Source organism: Desmodus rotundus, chromosome 7 (genome assembly GCF_022682495.2).
Source record: "Desmodus rotundus isolate HL8 chromosome 7, HLdesRot8A.1, whole genome shotgun sequence".
Lineage (NCBI taxonomy): Eukaryota > Metazoa > Chordata > Mammalia > Chiroptera > Phyllostomidae > Desmodus > Desmodus rotundus.
The window spans coordinates 35,197,758-35,215,016 of record NC_071393.1 but is presented as its reverse complement, the minus strand read 5'-3'; the positions used below and the strand labels follow the sequence as shown (position 1 = coordinate 35,215,016).

The window sequence follows — 17,259 nt, the reverse complement described above, 5'->3', positions numbered from 1 at the left end:
AAGCGGTGCCTACTTCTCACCCCTGGGAAGTGGATGGTGTCTGGGAGGTGGAGGGTGAGGCCACTTCCCTCTGGGTGCCCAGCTTCTACTCACACCCCAGCTTTCAGGGAAGCTGCAACCTTATCAAAGGTGATTTCCCTCTCCCCATGCTTTTATACGCTCGTTTACCTCCCACGTTTGCCTTTATCTCTCTGAAGGCTTCTCCCTCCTCTGGAGAGGTAGCTGGGAGTGGGATTCAGGCAGGCAAGGAGGCCAAGGGCTGGCCTGACCACAGAAAGACTGGATACCCTGCAGACCTTGAGCCCTGGACAACCGTGCCCACATTCATCGGAACAAGGAGAAGTGTCTCCAGTTGCCCGTCTTGGGCCGACCAGACTAGCATCACCCTGAACAACTCCCTCTCTCAATTCCCTTCAGGGCTCGTAGGGGCAGGCGTGTGATGGAGAACTCTTTGAGACAACCCATGGAGCCATAATTGGCATTCCCGTCCTCTGGCCTCCCTCCCTTTCCCAGTGTGAAGCTCTTCAAGCAGCTGCTGGGCAGAGGGTTGGGGAGAAGAAGGGTGGGGTAGGGCCCAGGGCTGCGTTTTTGCCCCTCGCTGCTACTCTCTGGGTAGAGTAGGGAGCAGGGCTCCTGGGACACGTATCAGCACAGCCGGTTCTCCTAGAAGCGACCCCACCTCCCAAGGCCCTAATCCGTGGTCAGCGCCCGCCCGGGGCAGAGCAGTGGCGTTGGAGGAGGCACGTGGGAGAGGCGGGAGCGCCGAGCGGGCACGTGCTTCAGCCTCCCCAGCCCCGTGCACGCCCCCCGCCCCGTGCGGAGGGTGTGTGAGGTGGGGGCGGGGCCTGGGGTGCAGCGCGCGCGGCTGGCGACGGGAGCTGTCCGCGAGCCCTAGTTCTGAAGTGGGCGAGGAGGTGCCCGGAGCCCGGGTCCGGGGCAGCGCAGACCATGGCGTTCGCGGTGAAGACCATAGTGGGAGGCCAGCTGAAGGACCTCACCGGGAGCCTGGGGGGCGGCGAAGACAAGGGGGACGGGGACAAGTCAGCAGCCCAAGCGCAGGGCATGAGCCGAGAGGAGTATGAGGAGTATCAGAAGCAACTGGTGGAGGAGAAGTGAGTGGGACCCCTTCCCGGCTCCAGCGGCCCTCTCCCCTGCTCCACCCCTAAGCCGCCCGGCCCACCTCTAGGGCAGCCTCCGACCCCAAGCCCTGCCCCCCTACTTTTCTAGACTGGTAAGAGGCTGGAGTGTGCCCTTCTAGGCTGCCCTCCCCACCCCCAGCCACAACATTTCAAACCCAGGACCCCGCCCCAGTTTCACCTTCCGCCTTAAGGGAGTGGGGGCGGGGGAGGAGGGGGCCTGGGACCCGCTGGGGGCACGTGCATTTCTGCGGAAACAAGTAATCCTTTAATCTGATCCGATCCCTACATCTCTGTCTTCCAAAGGGAGCTCCTCTGAGCCTGAGGCTCGGAGAAAAGCCGTGCAGCTGAGCGGGGCTCAGAGTCAGGGAGGCAGACCCTGAGATGGGGCATTCAGAGATATTGGGGCCACTTGTGTGCAGACAATGTGAGATGGGGCAGAGAGGCACCTGGAGTGGAGTTAGGGGCTAGACCCCAGAGCTCCTTGGGTCAGATCCTGGCTTTGCTTCTTTTTAGCTGGGTTACTTTAGGCAAGTTACTTAACCTTTCTGTGCCTTGGTTTCCTTCTGTAAAATGGGGGTGGTAATTATAAGACATGCCTTTAATATTTATGAGGTTTAAATTACTTAATGCAAGTAAGCTGCTTAGCACAGCACCTGGTACATCGTAAATCATTAAACATTAGCTATAATTATTTCGCTTAATCTTTATAACATTTTTGGGAGTTGCAAAATACTATCCTCATTCTACAAAAGCGGGAGGTAAGTGACTCACCCAAAGACATACCAAAAGTAGTAATGGAGCCATACGTGAACAGGTCTGTTTCAAATGCTTTACCCCCCACTCCAAACAAGCTGTCAAGGAGGGAAAAGACAGACCAAGTCTGAGGCAGAGAGGGACCTGTGTTCCGGAGTCAGGCAGAGTGATCCTCTCTCCCTACAGCTCAGTCCCACAGCCGATGTGGGGACTGGAAAGGGCGCTGAGATTGGGGGACAGAACGCAAAGACCAACAGCATCTGCTAGGTCCCAGCACCCTTCTGACACACAGGCCCACAGGCGCCCATCCCCTTAGTGCTGGCAGTGACTCCACCCCGGTGCCCCCGTAGGATGGAGCGGGACGCACAGTTCATGCAGAGGAAGGCAGAGCGGGCCGCGCTGCGGAGCCACTTCCGAGACAAATACCGACTGCCCAAGGTAAGCTCAGGAGCCGGGGCTGCAAGGCACACCTGGCCCTGAGCCGCAGGCCCGGACTCCTTCCACTCCGAGTCATCACTCTCAGTGCCTAAGACTGGCGGAGAGCATGGTTACACCGTTTGTTCTCTCACTCATTCGTGGTTACCTGGAGCTCACCTAGGACTAGGGCTTGGCGAGGAGGGGTGGCCCAGTCCTCTAAAACTGACAGGCTTGTGTTTCTGGAGCCACGCTAGGCCCCTTCCGTTCTCCCACCCACACTCTCCCAGTATAAGTCAGGCCCAGGCAGGTGACACATTTTTCCACAGGAGTGAGGGTTCTTGGGGCTTCTGAACACTAGGGGAGGGCAGGGTGGGCAGAAGAAGGCAGCACCCTCTGTGTGCCAGGCACTTGACCTCCTTTACCTGCCTAAGCCCTCCGTAATTCTGCCGGGTAGCTGTCACCCACATCTACAAATAAGGAAACTGAGACTCAGAGAGACCGATGGGCTTGGCTAAGCTTGTGAATGCTGAGCCTGCTCCGAGATCCCTGGCTGCTTTCCAGGGCATGGGTCTGTCAGCAGAGAGCAAGGTGACTCCTTGGTTGGCCAGGCAGCCAGAAGGATGTCTCCCCTAGGCACTGCAGCAGCGGATGGGCTGTACATGTTCGATTCCTGGTGCCTAAGAAGAGAACTGGGGCATGAGCCACTCTCAGTGCCCAGAACTACGACAGACCCTGCAGACAAACACAAGTGTAGTGCTATGTAGTACGCCGACCTTGATCTTCCACGTGAATTGGAAGATCAGATGTGTAAATATCACCACCACTCATCCAACAAATATTTCCTGAGCCCCTGGCTGCCCCTGACTCCCCACAGGGCACAAGTCTTTTGGAAGTCCCCAAAGGGAGAACAGGTCCACAGAGCCTGCCTTCCTGGGAGGTAACTGAGTTAAACGTGGCTGGGAATGGAGTCATTCCTCGAACGTTTGCAGTAAGCATATGAGAGATACAGCTGCAGCTATCAGGGAGCTGAGTCCAGCAGAAGAAGGAAGACTTGGCTGCGATTGAGCAGGACATAGTGTGGCCCTCAAGGGATAGGAAAGCGTGACAACAAGCAGCAGGCACCGTGCAAAGAGATCGCAAATGTTGGTATCAGCAACGTAGGTTTAAATCTAGCTCTCCCACTCCAAATCGGACAACCATGGGAAAGTTCCTTACTTAAATTGTCTGAGCCTCAATTTCCTTATTTGTGAAATGGAAGAAGCAATAATTGTGAGAATTAAGGGCACTCACCTCAATGGCAGCCATGTAGTAAGTGTTTGATGAATGGTACCCGTGTGTGTGGTAATGTCCTCAGTGTAGTTAACATTAGTCACTATGTGACTGACTGTGACAGTTTGACTCCTAGGTGTTTCAATTTCGCCCTCACTCATTCCGTTAGTATCTCACCTGCAGTATCTCAGCGTGAAGTGAGGTGGCATAAAAGTCTGAATGTCAACAGCTTGACCCTAGGGTGTGTGGGTGGGGGCTGAGCTCACGGGAGCATGGGTCTTAGCATCCCTGGACTGGAACCCAGTCCAGGCCTCCTCCCTAGCCCCTTGGCTTGGGTCCCCACACACCTCTCAACCCAGCCCAACTCTCCCTTCTCTTCAGAACGAGACGGACGAGAGTCAGATCCAGATGGCAGGTGGAGACGTGGAGCTGCCCCGGGAGCTGGCCAAGATGATTGAGGAGGACTCAGAGGAGGAAGAGAGGGCCTCGGTCCTCGGGCAGCTGGCCAGCCTTCCTGGCTTAGACCTTGGCTCCCTCAAGGACAAGGCCCAGGCCACCCTGGGGGACCTCAAGCAATCAGCTGAGAAGTGCCACGTCATGTGACTACTCCCCCTGGGGTTGCTTGGGGGTGTGACTAGAGGGCTGGGGGGCCACGTGAGCCCGAAGAGCACATCTCAGCTTCCATGGCCCCGTACTCCATCTTGGCTTTGTTTCCCCTGTACCAGGCTAGCCCTGGGGCCCCTCTCTGACCCGGCCTACCTTCTGGCTTCTCTCTCTCTCCTCTAGGAGCAAAGTCCCCTTTCCTCCCCCTCCCCCCTCAGGACTCACCCTCCCTACTCAGCCTGGGGAAGCCTCCCAGGATTGTAGGAATAGGCCATGGACCAAAATTCCTGCACTTGGGTGCACGCGTACTGACACCCAGAGCGAGGTGCAGAGACCCTGGCACGTGCAGAGTTGTACACCACAGATGTGTCCCGGCACACACAGACACACACGTGGGCCAGCCTCCTGGTGCCTAGCCCCTCCAGACACCAACACTAAGATGTGCTCAGAGAGGGCTTTAGGCAGGCACCCTCAGCAGACAGGAGGCCTGAGTGTGAGTCTCCGCATTTATTCTCCTTGAAAAGCACTGCTCTTTCCAGGCCTCATTTCATCATCTATGAAACAGGGATGAACTGGATGATTTTTAAGATCTTTCTAGCTTGGCCTCCCAGGGCCCTCCTAGTCAACCCCACATCCCTCCTTGGGCAGGGCCGGCGCTGCCACTGTGGGCTCTGGCTCTTAGGAGCAAAGTGATGCTGTGCAAGGAGCAAGTACCAAGGATGAAGCGGGCACTGAACAGCAGCCTAGGCGGCCCCAGGACTTCTCTGAGCTGAGGGCCTAGCCAATTCCTCTTTTGTTTCCATAGAACTCCCTGGATTCCATAGCTGGGTTTCCTCTCTCAGTGCAGTGGAAAGAAAAATTCCAGCCCTGACGTGTGTGGCTTAGTTGGGCATTGTCCCTGCAAACCAAAAGGTCGCCAGTTCGATTCCTGGTCAGGACACATGTCTGGGTTGCAGGTTCAGTCCCCAGTCGAGGCACGTGCAACAGGCAACTGATGGATATTTGTTTCTCTCCCTGTCTTCCTCCCTCCCTTCCCTTCTCTAAAAGTAAATAAATAAAATCTATTTAAAAAAATAAATAAAAATTCCAAATGACCTGCTCATCTTCCTCCTTCTTACTGATCTCCAAAGGCCTCGGGGTTCATAGCCTCCCCAGTCCTTCCTTGGGGGGAGGTGTCCTCTACCTCTTCACCACAGCTTCGTAGGAGCACCAGCTCCTATGCAATGTCCCAGTTCTACACTCTGGACAAGGGCGGGGTCCCCCAGCACTAGGGGGGACCAAGCACTAAGTCCAGTCTCTGGGCTTTAAGGAGAATGTGGCATCCAGCTGGATGGGCCGGGCCTCTGGGGTGTTACCTGAGACCTCAGCAGGTGCCGCAGCTCAACCATAGCCGTCTCTGGCACCTGTGCCTCTACCTCCTCCTCACCTTGGAGAAGGAAGGTGTGACAAAAGAAGGCAGGGCAACTTCATTCCAGGCCTGGCATTGCTGTGTGACTTTGCGCAGGTTCCTTTTCCTCTCTGAGCCTGTTTCCCCTACTGTGTAATGGAGAGCCCCCACCCACCGCCGCCATCAAAAAATAATACATGTTTCAAAGGGTGACCATTTTAAAACACTTGGCACATGATAGGCCGTGTCAATAAATGGTACCTCATTCTTTAAAAAAAACTGAAGAGCACAGATCTCATCCTGCTTAGCTGTGGGGTGTCCAGGGAAACAACCGGGAGGCTCCACAAGCAGGCCATCCCTAAGGCCTGGGCAGGAACAGGGTGCCAACACCAGCCCCTCATCCCCCCGCGGCACTGGCTTGTGGAGAAGATGCACAGGCAGAATGACCGTCCGAGGCTTTGGTGTCAAGGGCAGTTTCCATTCGGCCTCCTTTGCAAAATAAGAACAAGGCACATAAAACCTGTACAGAGGGTGACGTGGGCAGCGTCATGGCAGAGAGGAGAAAGGGTGAGGAATTAGGAAGGTGAGGGCAGGGAAGGACGCAGGCCCAGGACTGGGCTGTTGTGGCTGTCGTGCTGGGTCCTTCTTGAGCATCCCCTAGGCTGTCCTCTGGCCGTCACTGGACAAAACCCCCTGCTGACCTTCCTGGAGCTGGAGGAGACCTAAGTCCAGGCCCTAGGCTGTGTGTGGGGGAGGGGGGCCTGGGCCAGCAGCACTCTGCCTTCCAGGGGCCTCCTGCCTAATGGGATCAGACAGACCGCTTTACCAGCAAGGACTTACAGGACCCAGAGTGAAAGAGGCAGGGAGACTGGGCTGTGGGGAGGCCAGGGTTAGCACGCACAAAACAGAATGCAGGGGCCTGGGGTCAGGGAGTGGGAGGAGGCTGAGTTCCCACACTCCTCGCAGCCTGGGAACCCCAAGAAGCCCTGACCTGTCTGCAGGTTCTTGGAATCGGAGGAGGAGGCTCTGAGGTAGCAGGAGCCAGCTCCTGTGCTCAGCAGCAACGGGCAAGGCAGGCAGACTGAGGGGCCCCAGGCTCCGCAGGCCTCGTCCTGCTTCCCCTCTTCCTGCCCTTGCCCGCGGGCTTCTCTGTCAGTTCCTGCCTCTCTCGTTCACATCCCCCCGTGCTCTGGCTCAGGCCTGGCTCACACCCATCCTGCACCCACGCCCTCAGCTGGGGGCTACCTGTCCCACGCCCAGGCCGTTGGGACCCCTCTAAGGAAGACGAGTCTCTGCACATCCCGGCTCCACTCCCATTGGGTTGGATAACCACCCGCTCCGTGACTAGTCCGTCCACCTGCTACTCAGAGAGGGCAGCAAAGCAAGCCACTTGCCGCCAGAACCTCCCTTTTCCTAGTGCTTCAAATCCCACTGTTAAGGCCCCTTAGTTCAGAGCAAGGCATTTATCTCCCCAGTCCCTCTCCCCCGTCCCTCCTGTTTCTTCCGTCCTCTCACGGTCCTTCTCACACTTGCAGGCACTCTGAGGGATCGGAGATGCTGAAAGGTGAGGAGACAGCCCGCCGACCACTCTTTCAGGAAGAGAGGGACAGCAAAGATGGCTGGCCTGCTGCCCCTCGCCCCACAATATGGGGGGTTTCAGGGAGATTGGGTGAGTACTGGCCCCTGCTCTGCTCAGATCTCCTTCCACCCATCCAGACAGCCCAGGCCTAGTTCCCAGAGGGTGAGGGGTGCGGATGTTAAGTGACTCTCCAGAGGCCAGCTGCTCTCCCGCGTTTGGAGCTGAGAGTCTCCCCGCTTCCCCGCAGTGGCCGGCCAGTCCCTCCTCAGACGCTGAAGGTTCCAGCAGAGGAGCTGGAGTGTCTGGGGAAACGTTTGCTGAGCCGAGCTGCTGGCAGTGCCTATTGACCCAGCTGACGCCGGAGGCTGCTCGGGGTGGGGAGCCATATGTGAGGGGACTGGAAGGGAGCCACAAAACCTGCCACCTGGCCTCTAGCCCAGTACCCGCCAGGCAGAGCTGTTCCTAGAATCTGAGTGAGGCTCCGAGAGAGCAAGGAGGCCAGGGTGGGCTTGGTCAGGGGAGCAGCAACGTTGAGGCTGCCTCAGCCTTACTCAGCAGGGACTGTGCCTGCCTGCCTGAGCATGAGTAGACGTCCGTGTGAGATCTGCATGGGTCTGTGAGCTTGGACATGGCTTTCGGTGTTTTTGTGCGTGTCTGAGGCCTGTGGCCTGTTAGTGTCTCTGGGATTTCAAATGGATAGGTGTGGGAGTGAGTCACTCTGGGGAAAATGGTGACTGACATGCCCCCTTCCTCATGCCCCGGCCTCAGGGTTGGGTGGTCTCCCTCTCAGAGTGGGCTGGGGTGACAGTTGTCTCCCGGACAACAGCCTTCCTAGATGACCTGCAGGAACCAAGGTTCAATGACCTTCCGAATCTCCCCAGTTAACCAAAGGGGTGGGCTGGGCATGAGGACACCTGGGCCCTTCAACCTGCTCCAAAGGCCTACTTGCTGTCCCCAGGGGTGGCCCCTCGGGAGACAGAGGGTCCCAGGCCCAGGTGCTCCTCAGCTTGGCTCAGTGCTGCTTCGGGGACCGAGCGGAGGTGGGAGGACAGGGCAGGGCCAGCCACCCTGGTGCTGGGGAGGCTGCCTTGCTACAGGCACTTTCAAAGTGTTGAAGGTGAGAGGCGGAAACAAGTGCTACCCCCAGGAAGAAAAAAAATGTTTTAAAAAGCAAATTAGCTTATTTTCCGTAGGACTCTGCCACTTGAAGGGAGCCCTAGAGAGTGAACCCCACTTCCTCCCCTGACCCCAGCACTCCAGCTGGGCTGCCTCACTCCTTGGCAGGTGGCTCAAACACAGGGCCAGCTTAGAGGCCACCTAAATACCCTGCCCAGAGAGGGCCCAGTCTGCCTATGGTCCCACTCACCCAGCCCTCTGCTGGCAGACAGCCAATGCAGGCCATAAACAATGGGGGTCTGTGGGCCCACCCCCCATCCCATCATCCTAGTCCGTCAGGCTCTCCTTCCCAGCCTTCTCCATTCACTCCCCTCCTTTTACTTACCAAAGCATTTTGTCCCACTCATTCCCCAAAATAATCTGAAGTACATTTCTCTCCTACACCTGAAACAACATTTTATTGAATAGTTACGGTGTGCCAGGCTCTCGTACAGTTGCTCATTACCCCCTTACATGTTTCCACAGGGCACTTCACTTCATTCTGCTTCTACTAAGAAAGAAACGGGCCGGCCCAGCAGTTTTCAACCACGAGCCATGAGAATTTTTACAACACGCAGTACCAGACGATTTAGTCAGGGGCACTGACCTTTCTTCCCGTAGACCAGCGGTCCCCAACCTTTTTGGCACCAGGGACGGTTTTGTGGAAGACAATTTTTCCGTGGACCAGAGGGCTGGGGAGGTGGAGGGACCAGGAGGCGGAGCTCAGGGGGCAATGTGAGTGATGATCGGTGCCTGCTGGGCAGCCCCACCTCGGACCATGGGTTGGGGACCTGTGCCTTACTGTCAAATAAAACAGTGACAAGTAACACAACACCCACTTGGTGTGAACGAGTCAGAACTATACCTCTTATTTGTCAGATCAGCAAAGTAAATAAATAAATGATACACACACACACACACACACATTTTAAAGATTTTATTTACTTTTAGAGAGAGGGAAAGGGAGGAAGAGCGGGAGAGAAACATTGACTGGTTGCCTCTTGCACATCCCCAATCAGGGACCTGGCCTGCAACCCAGGCACATGCTGACTGGGAATCAAACTGGCCACCTTTCGATGTGCGGGACACCCAGCCCACTGAGTCACATGTCAGAGTGGCAACAATATAGTTTTTGGTGTGCTGCTTAAGTGTAGGCATCAGTTTATGTGTGCCATGAGATGACGGGTTGAAACCGCTGGGCTAGTCAATGGGTTTCTCGGCCAAATGGCCGGGCTAGGTTTTTAGCCCTGTTTCCTGCCCTCTGGACCCCTGCCCCACACTCTCCCCTGATGGCTGGGGCTGAGGACTCAGGGAAAATAGTTCCCTCCCTGTAGTGCTGGCTGAAAGACCACCTTGGTGTCTGACTTCTGACATATCTATGAACAGCTGCCTTGGTGCTTCCTGGGCGGGGAGGCTTCCTGTCCACCAAGTCCCCAAGGTTACTTCCAAGTGCCATTCAGCCCAAACCTTGGGGTGAGGGGTGAGAGACTGCCGGAAATTACCCCAGCTTTAAGGGATCCTGGAGGGCTGGGTATGAGCATGAGACACCCTAGAGGATGTGCTCTGCCCCAGTCCGGCTCCCTGCCCACTCAGTGGCCCAAGGAAAGAGGGGTGGGAGGCTGGGGGTCGTGTCAGGACAAGGGAGCGTGCAGGGCAGAGCACAGGTTTTATAAGACGATCCACCGTGGAAGGCTCTCTTCTCCAAGTGCAGAGACAAAGGGCCTTACCTGGCACCCAGGTCTATGCCTGTCTCCTTCCCACTAGCCCTTTATTATTTTTAAAAGATTTTTATTTATTTATTTTTAAAGAGGGAAACATCAATGTGTGGCTGCCTCTGGAGTGCTCCCTACTGGGGACCTGGCCTGCAACCCAGGCATGTGCCTTGACTGGGAATCGAATCAGTGCCCCTTTGGTTCACAGTCTAGCGCTCCACCCACTGAGCCACACCAGCCAGGGCCCCACTAGCCCTTTAAGTGGTGGGCAGGAATGGCGGCTGGTCAGCCTGACTCTCCTGGGGCCTGAGGACAGCAGGCAGATGTGGCTCTCACTGCCCCCACCACCCTGTGGCTTCCCCCAGCCCTCCCTCAGGTTACCCAGGTTTTCCTGGGGGCTCTGCAGCACTAGCCTAGAAAAAGCGTTGCCCACCTTGACCTGCTCGTTCTCTTCTTCCAGGACAAGAAGAGAATCACAAGTTCAGAAAATAATTTAATAGAGAAACAATGAATGACACTCTTCGCACTGTCCTCTGGCAGGGAAGAGAGACAACTTCTGCCCCAAGGAGGCACTGAAGGGTGAAAGGGTTAGAAATCACCAACAGCCTTTCAGATTTTAAACACAAAACCAGTAACTCTAGGTGTGTACACTCTTGTCCAGGTGAAAGTCCCTTTGTCCTCCTAAAAGCCCAGGTGGGGGCTAAGGAGCTATTAGCAACCCCACTGGGGAGACAGAGAGACCCAGATCAAGAAAGGGGAAGGTGCGTGCCCAGGGCACACGCTGGGGTAGCAGCCATGTCGGACCTGGAAGGTCTCCTGGCCTCGTGGGTCCCCAAAATCCAAGGGGTCAGGCAGCCCCATGCCGCCCACTCCCAGGCCAGTACCAGCTGTGGCAAGCAGGGGCTCCCCCAAAAGGGATGGAGGTGGGAGGGATGAGATGAAGGAACCCTCCCCTGATAGTCCCTGAGCCAGAGCAGGAACAAGGTATGAATTTCTCCAATTCGCCCCACCCTCCAAAGTGTATTATTTTCATGGCTTGAAGGGTTAATTTACAACACTGAGAGGGTGGGCAGGGATCCACTTCCAAGGAGACTGGTGGGCTCTGTGGGGCTGAGTGCAGACCCTGGAGTGGGTGGTCCCTGAGGGGTCTTAGCGCATCCTGCTCCGACGCAAGGACAGAGGTGAGTTGAAATAGGGGCTCCCAGGAATGACAGGGGTGGGCACGGGACACAGCCACCCCTTGCCCTCTTCTCAGAGCCAAAACAGAGCCTTGACGCCCCAAACTGACAGGCTCAGTGTCCAGTAGCCACCAGTTGACCAGAGTCACATGAAACACTCTTCTCCCAGAGGCCTGCCCCACCCTGCCTACCCGGGCCTCGGGCCAGGCCCAGTGTGGCCTGCACATACAAGGGCTGGGCTGTCAGAGCCTTTATGGGAGAGAATATCTTGAGTGGTGCTGGGGACCCTGAAATGCGGTGGTCGCTGAGTTGCCCACTCAAGAAGGGTGCTTCGCCAGGGTGCACAGGCCACAGGATTCTGGGCATCAGTCTGCGTGAGTGTGTCCCCCAACTCCAGGTGGCCCGTGTCCTATCCAGTCATTCTTCTGGGGTCACTGCAGGGTGCAAGCTGTGGAGGGGTGAGGGAAGAGGGTCAGTGTCAGGTTTCTGGCAAAAGAGGCAGAATCCTAGGCCGCCCTCAGCCCTCCGCCCTCCTTGGACAGAGGGTGCAACCCCGGGGCAGGACTCACAGCTGCGAACAGACTCTGACAGCCCCTCCTTGTCCAGGGCCTCAGCTTCCCAGCGAGACTCCTTCATCTGTAGAACACAGAGGATGCACAAGTGGTGAGACACGCCAGGGGCAGGCACAGGAGCCGCATCCATAGCCTCTGAGCAACTGGGAGCGAAAGGCAAAGAAAGCGATGGAGATGCCTCCAGAGAGAGACCCGGAAAAGGACACATGTGCTGGTGGGTTGGTGAGGGAGCACGGGATGGACAGCCACGAGCAGCACCCACACAGCCCTGCCCCAGTGGGAGCCCCCCATGTGCCCACCTTGACCTGATCTTTCAGGTACTCAGCTCGAGCCATGAGGTTCTGAACCTGCCAAGAGTGTGGGGAAAGAGCCTTCAGGGAGAGGCAGACCCTCCCCGCTCCTGCCGCTCTCCAGAAGCCCCTGTGCATTCGAACAATTCCCCCCTGAGCCCTTTATCTGCTCCCTCTTCCAGAAAGCCCACCTGACTGGAGCAGCCCAGCCACCTTTCTGTGGCAGGGTTCCAGACCCTGCCTGTCCCCGCTGCCTCCAGCTTATCAAGTCTGGGTGATCTGACTCCCAGACTTGAAGTGCCCTGAGGGAACCCAGGAGGTCCTCCCTGATGGAAGGAGGGTCAAAGGAGAAGATGAAGCCCCCCAACTCTCCCAACCCCAGTGGGCACCTCAGTGTGAAGCAGCTCCCGCCTCCGGCCTGGGGGCTCCCCTGCAAAGACAGGGAGGACACACGATAAGGGTATGTCAGCAAGGGCTCGGGGAGTGAGGTCGTGGGGGCCTTACCTGCCAGCAGCAGCAGCAGCTCCCCCAGGCTGTGCTGGTACAGGTCCAGGGCGCCCTGCTCCCCACCACTTTCTTCCTCCTGCAGCCAGATACCAGGTCATTTAGGGTCCAGGTTACGACCCAAATTCCTCCCTGCCCCACCTGGACCCCTCCCATTGGGTGCAAACCTTGGCCATGGCGGCTGAAGCCACTTCCAGGGCAGCGAGGAGGCGTGGCCTGTCCCGGGACATCTCTGGGGTGAGGGACAAAGGCTCAGGGTGAGGGAAGCAGCCTGTATGTTTTGTCTCAAGGAGCCGACCCCAATCTTTCTCCCTCTCAGGCTGGAGGGAAGTTGCCGGGGACCAGGTGGTCAGTCAGGAGCTGGGCTCACCTCTAAGCAGGTCTCGGGCAGAGGCCCCCTGCCTCAGCAGGGCCTGACTGGAGGAGGACACGATGGCCTTGAGCTCCTCAGCCCTGGACACGTACTGCTGCACCTGCAGGGGCACAGCGCGAGGGGCTGCCCACCCTGCCTCCCTCACTGGCACCCAGCTCCAAGTCCTCCCTCTACACCCTCGGTGACTGTCCCAAGCTGTTTAACATCGGGCTGGCCAACCCCTTCCCGGGACGGGAAATTCCACTTCTAAGAGAGCCAGTCCCCCAGCGGCCCCCTGACCCCGGACCCATTTCCTCCAGGAGACTCAGTCACCCACCTTTGCCTTAATTGCATCCTTCCGCTGGGCATCCACTTCGTCTGCAAACAGTGGTGGTGTATATGAGGACCTTGCCCCACACTGAACCCTCCAGAACTCCCCAAAGCTCTAAGTCCCAGATTCACCCTCTGCCTTGTCTCCCATAAAATTCTGGGGAGAGAGTTGCTTCTGGAACCCCTCCACAGCCGCTGTGGCTGACCCACCACTGCTGCACCCGGGGCTCCAGGCACTCACAGTGCAGGGCAGGCACGAAGAAGTCCAGAGCTTTGCAATAGAGAGATAAGGCGGCTGTGGCATCACCCTCCTGATCCTTCTTCACAGCCTGCACCACCAGGGAGGTCTGGGGATTGTGCAGATCAGGAGTCATGCCCCCCCACCCCACTCACCATGGACTGGGAAGAGCAGGTTCCCTGAGCCCTCCCTCTGCCCGCCGTGGGGCAAGACACCTGTTTACCACCAAAGGGGTAAATGAGACCCCAAACCTGCCCTCACCCCAGCCCAGCCCTGGAGGTCTGCTCACTGCTCGTGCCAGGCTCTCCCCACTGGGCATGTGCTCCAGGTCCACCCAGGGGTGGGCAAAGAAGTCCTGGAAGGAGATGCGACGGCCAGGGTCCCGCTCCAGAAGCCGCTGCAGCAGGTCCCGGCAGTCTCGGGAGAGAGGGGGCCGCAGGGGGAGCTGAGGGGAGAGCGGGGCACAGGTCATACTGGGCTCTAGAACCCCCCCCCCGCCCCGCCCCACAGTCCTCGTAGGTCTCAGATGTTTGACAGGTGGAGAATCTGAGAGCCAGGAGGGCGAGTCTGGGTGACGGAGGCAGTGGAGAGCCGAGCCTCCTGCCCGGGTTCCTGCCCACACCCTCCTGGAACCCAGGCTCTTGTAGAGCCTCCCTGGCTTACGCTCTTGGGAAGGTGGGAGCTGTCTACACAACAATCTGTGGGCTAATCTGGGTCCCAAGAACTGGATGGAGCTTTAAGCATGCCCAGCACCACAAAGCAACCTGGAGCCGACACCCCAGTCTATACAGGGGTGAAGTCTCCAACCTGAGGGCTCTGACTCCCTACTCCCTCTGCCCCCAACAGGATGCTGAGGCCCTGCAGGACCCACCTCGATAACCCGGTTACTCCGGATCTTCTCTTCCAGCTCCGTGAACGACCTGGAGGCAAAGGGGGGCTGCCCGAAGAGGGCCTCTGTGGAGGGAGGCAGAGGGCAGGCTGGGAGGGAATGGGGTCCATCCTGGCCCACTCCTGCAAGGGCCTGACACCCTCAGAGCAGGGGCCCCGGCCATTAGAGTCAGCCTCCTCATTAAAACCCTTCAGGAGTGGACAGAGAGGACACGTGTCTGAGGACACGTGCAGGCCTCACAGGGTAGGGGCAGGGGACACGGCTCTTACCGTACAGGATGACCCCCACAGACCAGAGGTCCACACGGGCATCGTACTGCCGCTGACACACCATCTCGGGGGCCATGTAGAGAGGGGAGCCGCGGAGCACATGCTTCTCACCCCATGGGGACATGTGCTGTGCGAAGCCGAAGTCTGCAGGCGAGAGGCCAGGCAGCAGGGCTCGAGTTCCAGCTGCCTCTGCTCTTGGCCTTTGAAGCCTCACCCTGAGCTCCAGCACACGGCTCCTCTCCGCCTTCCAGACTCACCAGAGTCAATCCTACTTCCCAGTCTTTGCTCATCATTAACCTCCCAACACCCTCCTACAACCTCCTGTGGGGGCATAAGTCCTATCCACCCTGCATAGCCCCCTCAGGCACCTTTCTCCAGGAAGCCCACACTCTCACACCAGCTCTAAGGTAATGGCCCACGAGGGGCTGGAGCCCTCCCGTACTGTCCCACCACGCTTGGGTTACAGCACTCTCTGGACTCCAGTCAATTCTTGTCCGAATCCAATCAGGGACCAGGACCACCCCTCCCCGCCTCATACCCTCCAATACTGCCATAGGCTGAGTCACAGTCTGAGCCCCAACCCTGAGGACACACCGAGTCTGACCCTCATTCCAACCACACACTGCTGGAGCCGAGTGTGGGTAGCCCAAGAAAGGTCCTACCTTCTGGCAGTGGGGCCTGTCCCTGGATCTCCAGCCTGTCGCTGTTTGAACTCCATGGAGGGCTCCGTGAGAACCGCCATTGTTGCATGCACACCCACCCTCCAAACCTTGAAGCTCCACTCAGTTCTAGGGACCCCGATCAGCCCAGAGATTGTTGTGCAAACCCAGGCCCACACTTCCCCTGCTGTTCCAGACTCACACCTGCCAGCTTAAGGTGGGGCTTCTCCAAGGAGCTCAGCAGAATGTTCTGTGGCTTCAGATCCAGGTGAGATATGTTCTGTTCGTGCAGAAAATGCAGGGCACTAGCTAGAAAGCAGAGAAACAGGTCAGAGGAGCCCATGTCCCACCTGCCCCTTGCCTCCCCTGGCTTACAAATGCTCCCTCAAGCCTGCATGACTCCAGTTCTGGCCTGGTTGGTCTCCTGAATGCTTTACATAGAAGTACCAGGTTCTGACCACTTCTAAGAACCCCCACTCTCACCCCTTTGTCTTCCCTTGGGCCCCTTCACAAGTCTCCATTCCTTCTAAAAGCCTCCCTGGATACCCCAGACCTTTAGGCTCCTGCTCTTTCTCTTGACAAAGCACTTGGGTACTAGCCATTGGGGCCTGGACTTCTCCCAGATCAGGGCTACTGCCTCTGTGTCTCTCACAACATCCTTAAGCCTGGGACTGGCACGTGGCGAGGACAGGGCCCTGCAAACCCAAGCTGGGAAAGAGGCGCCTGCCAAGAGTGCAGGGGCTCTGAGTCTGGGTAAGGGTGTGGCGGGCAGACAGACCACGGGAAGCCTGGGTCGGAGGCTTTTACCCAACTGCTGCATGAAGACACGAGCCACCTTCTCAGGCAGAATTCGGCGGGTGTGGATGAAGCGAGACAGGTCGCCCCCTGCGCAGAACTCCATGATGAGGTAGATGTTATTGCTGTCCCACTGTGGTTAGAGGCAGAGAGGCAGCTTGAAGAGAGTGTCTCTTCTCCAGCCTCGCTTGGGGGCGGCCCCACCACAGGCCTGCACCTGGAAGTCTTTCAGTTGCACGATGTGGGGGTGTCGAATGCCCTTGAGGATCTCAATCTCTGTCAGGAGGTTCTCCACCGATGCCTTGTTTAGACTCTTCTTGGCCACGCACTTTATGGCTACCACTTCTCGAGTGTCCTTCTGCCGGGGCGGGAGATATGAGCTCTCTGCCTTGAGGGAGCCAGGGCCCCCGCCTGGCCGGAAAGGCTCTGGTTCCCTCTGCCCTTCTCTCCCTCACTGGGCCTACCCACTCATACCAACATCCAGGCTTCCCAGCTTCCCCGATCTCCGGCCAGTGAGGTCCCCTGATTCTGTAATGCTGACCTCTTGCCCCAGCCTGGTGCTCTCCATCCTTCTGCTCCACAAGCCCCGTAAGCCTTTCTAGAGTGCCCTGAGGCATGTCATTCAGTGTTCTAAAAGTGCCCGCTCTGTTTCCTAAGTGGGTCCAGCCTTCCAGCACCCTGCCCAAGGCCTCTCCCAGCCCACTAGGTGTCCTCCCAGTTCTAAACCCATTCTTCAGCCACTGACTCAAGGCTCCATCCAGGTCTCCGCAGGCATCTCCGAAGGTCCGGTCGGGACGCGGCAGGCCGCGGGCACCTAACTGGCCTCCATGCGGTCTCTAACCTCCCCTAGTTTCCCGGCCTGGCACCCGCCTGGGCGCGCTCAGGGTCCGGCCGTCCAAGTTCTCGGGCCCCGACTCCCGCCCCGCCCCGCACCCACCTTGGCGTAGGCCTTGTACACAGTGGCGTACGTGCCGCTGCCCAGGCGCTCGGTGAGAATGAAGCCGTCCAACCGCGGGGGCGCCCAGCCCGACCCCGCCATCCCGAGCGCCCGGAGCGCCCGGAGCCAGCCCCAGGTGCTTCCTGCTTCTCCACACGGGTTCCGGTCGGGAACGCTAGGGAGCAGCTGGCGGCGGCTGGGCCCGACTCCACTCTGCCCCTAGCGGGGCCCG

General features: G+C 58.0%; 2 protein-coding genes across 2 annotated transcripts; one reads left to right on the top strand and one right to left on the bottom strand.

Annotated features, from left to right (window-relative positions):
* The first annotated feature begins 875 nt into the window (after window positions 1-875).
* On the top strand, window positions 876-4,976 carry CPLX3 (complexin 3). Its single transcript, XM_024557526.3, has 3 exons — window positions 876-1,112; window positions 2,243-2,330; window positions 3,960-4,976. The coding sequence occupies exons 1-3, from the start codon at window positions 949-951 to the stop codon at window positions 4,179-4,181; spliced, it is 474 nt and encodes a 157-aa protein (XP_024413294.2). The 5' UTR covers window positions 876-948; the 3' UTR covers window positions 4,182-4,976.
* A 4,267-nt stretch (window positions 4,977-9,243) lies between these two features.
* On the bottom strand, window positions 9,244-17,235 carry ULK3 (unc-51 like kinase 3). Its single transcript, XM_024557508.4, has 16 exons — window positions 17,028-17,235; window positions 16,308-16,448; window positions 16,103-16,223; window positions 15,500-15,604; window positions 14,637-14,780; window positions 14,350-14,432; window positions 13,768-13,923; window positions 13,482-13,587; window positions 13,248-13,288; window positions 12,929-13,031; window positions 12,726-12,790; window positions 12,559-12,637; window positions 12,444-12,484; window positions 12,064-12,111; window positions 11,762-11,828; window positions 9,244-11,640 (listed from the first exon to the last, which is right to left on the bottom strand). Exons 1-16 carry the CDS (start codon window positions 17,127-17,129, stop codon window positions 11,624-11,626), a joined length of 1,419 nt encoding a protein of 472 aa, XP_024413276.2. The 5' UTR covers window positions 17,130-17,235; the 3' UTR covers window positions 9,244-11,623.
* Window positions 17,236-17,259: the final 24 nt, after the last annotated feature.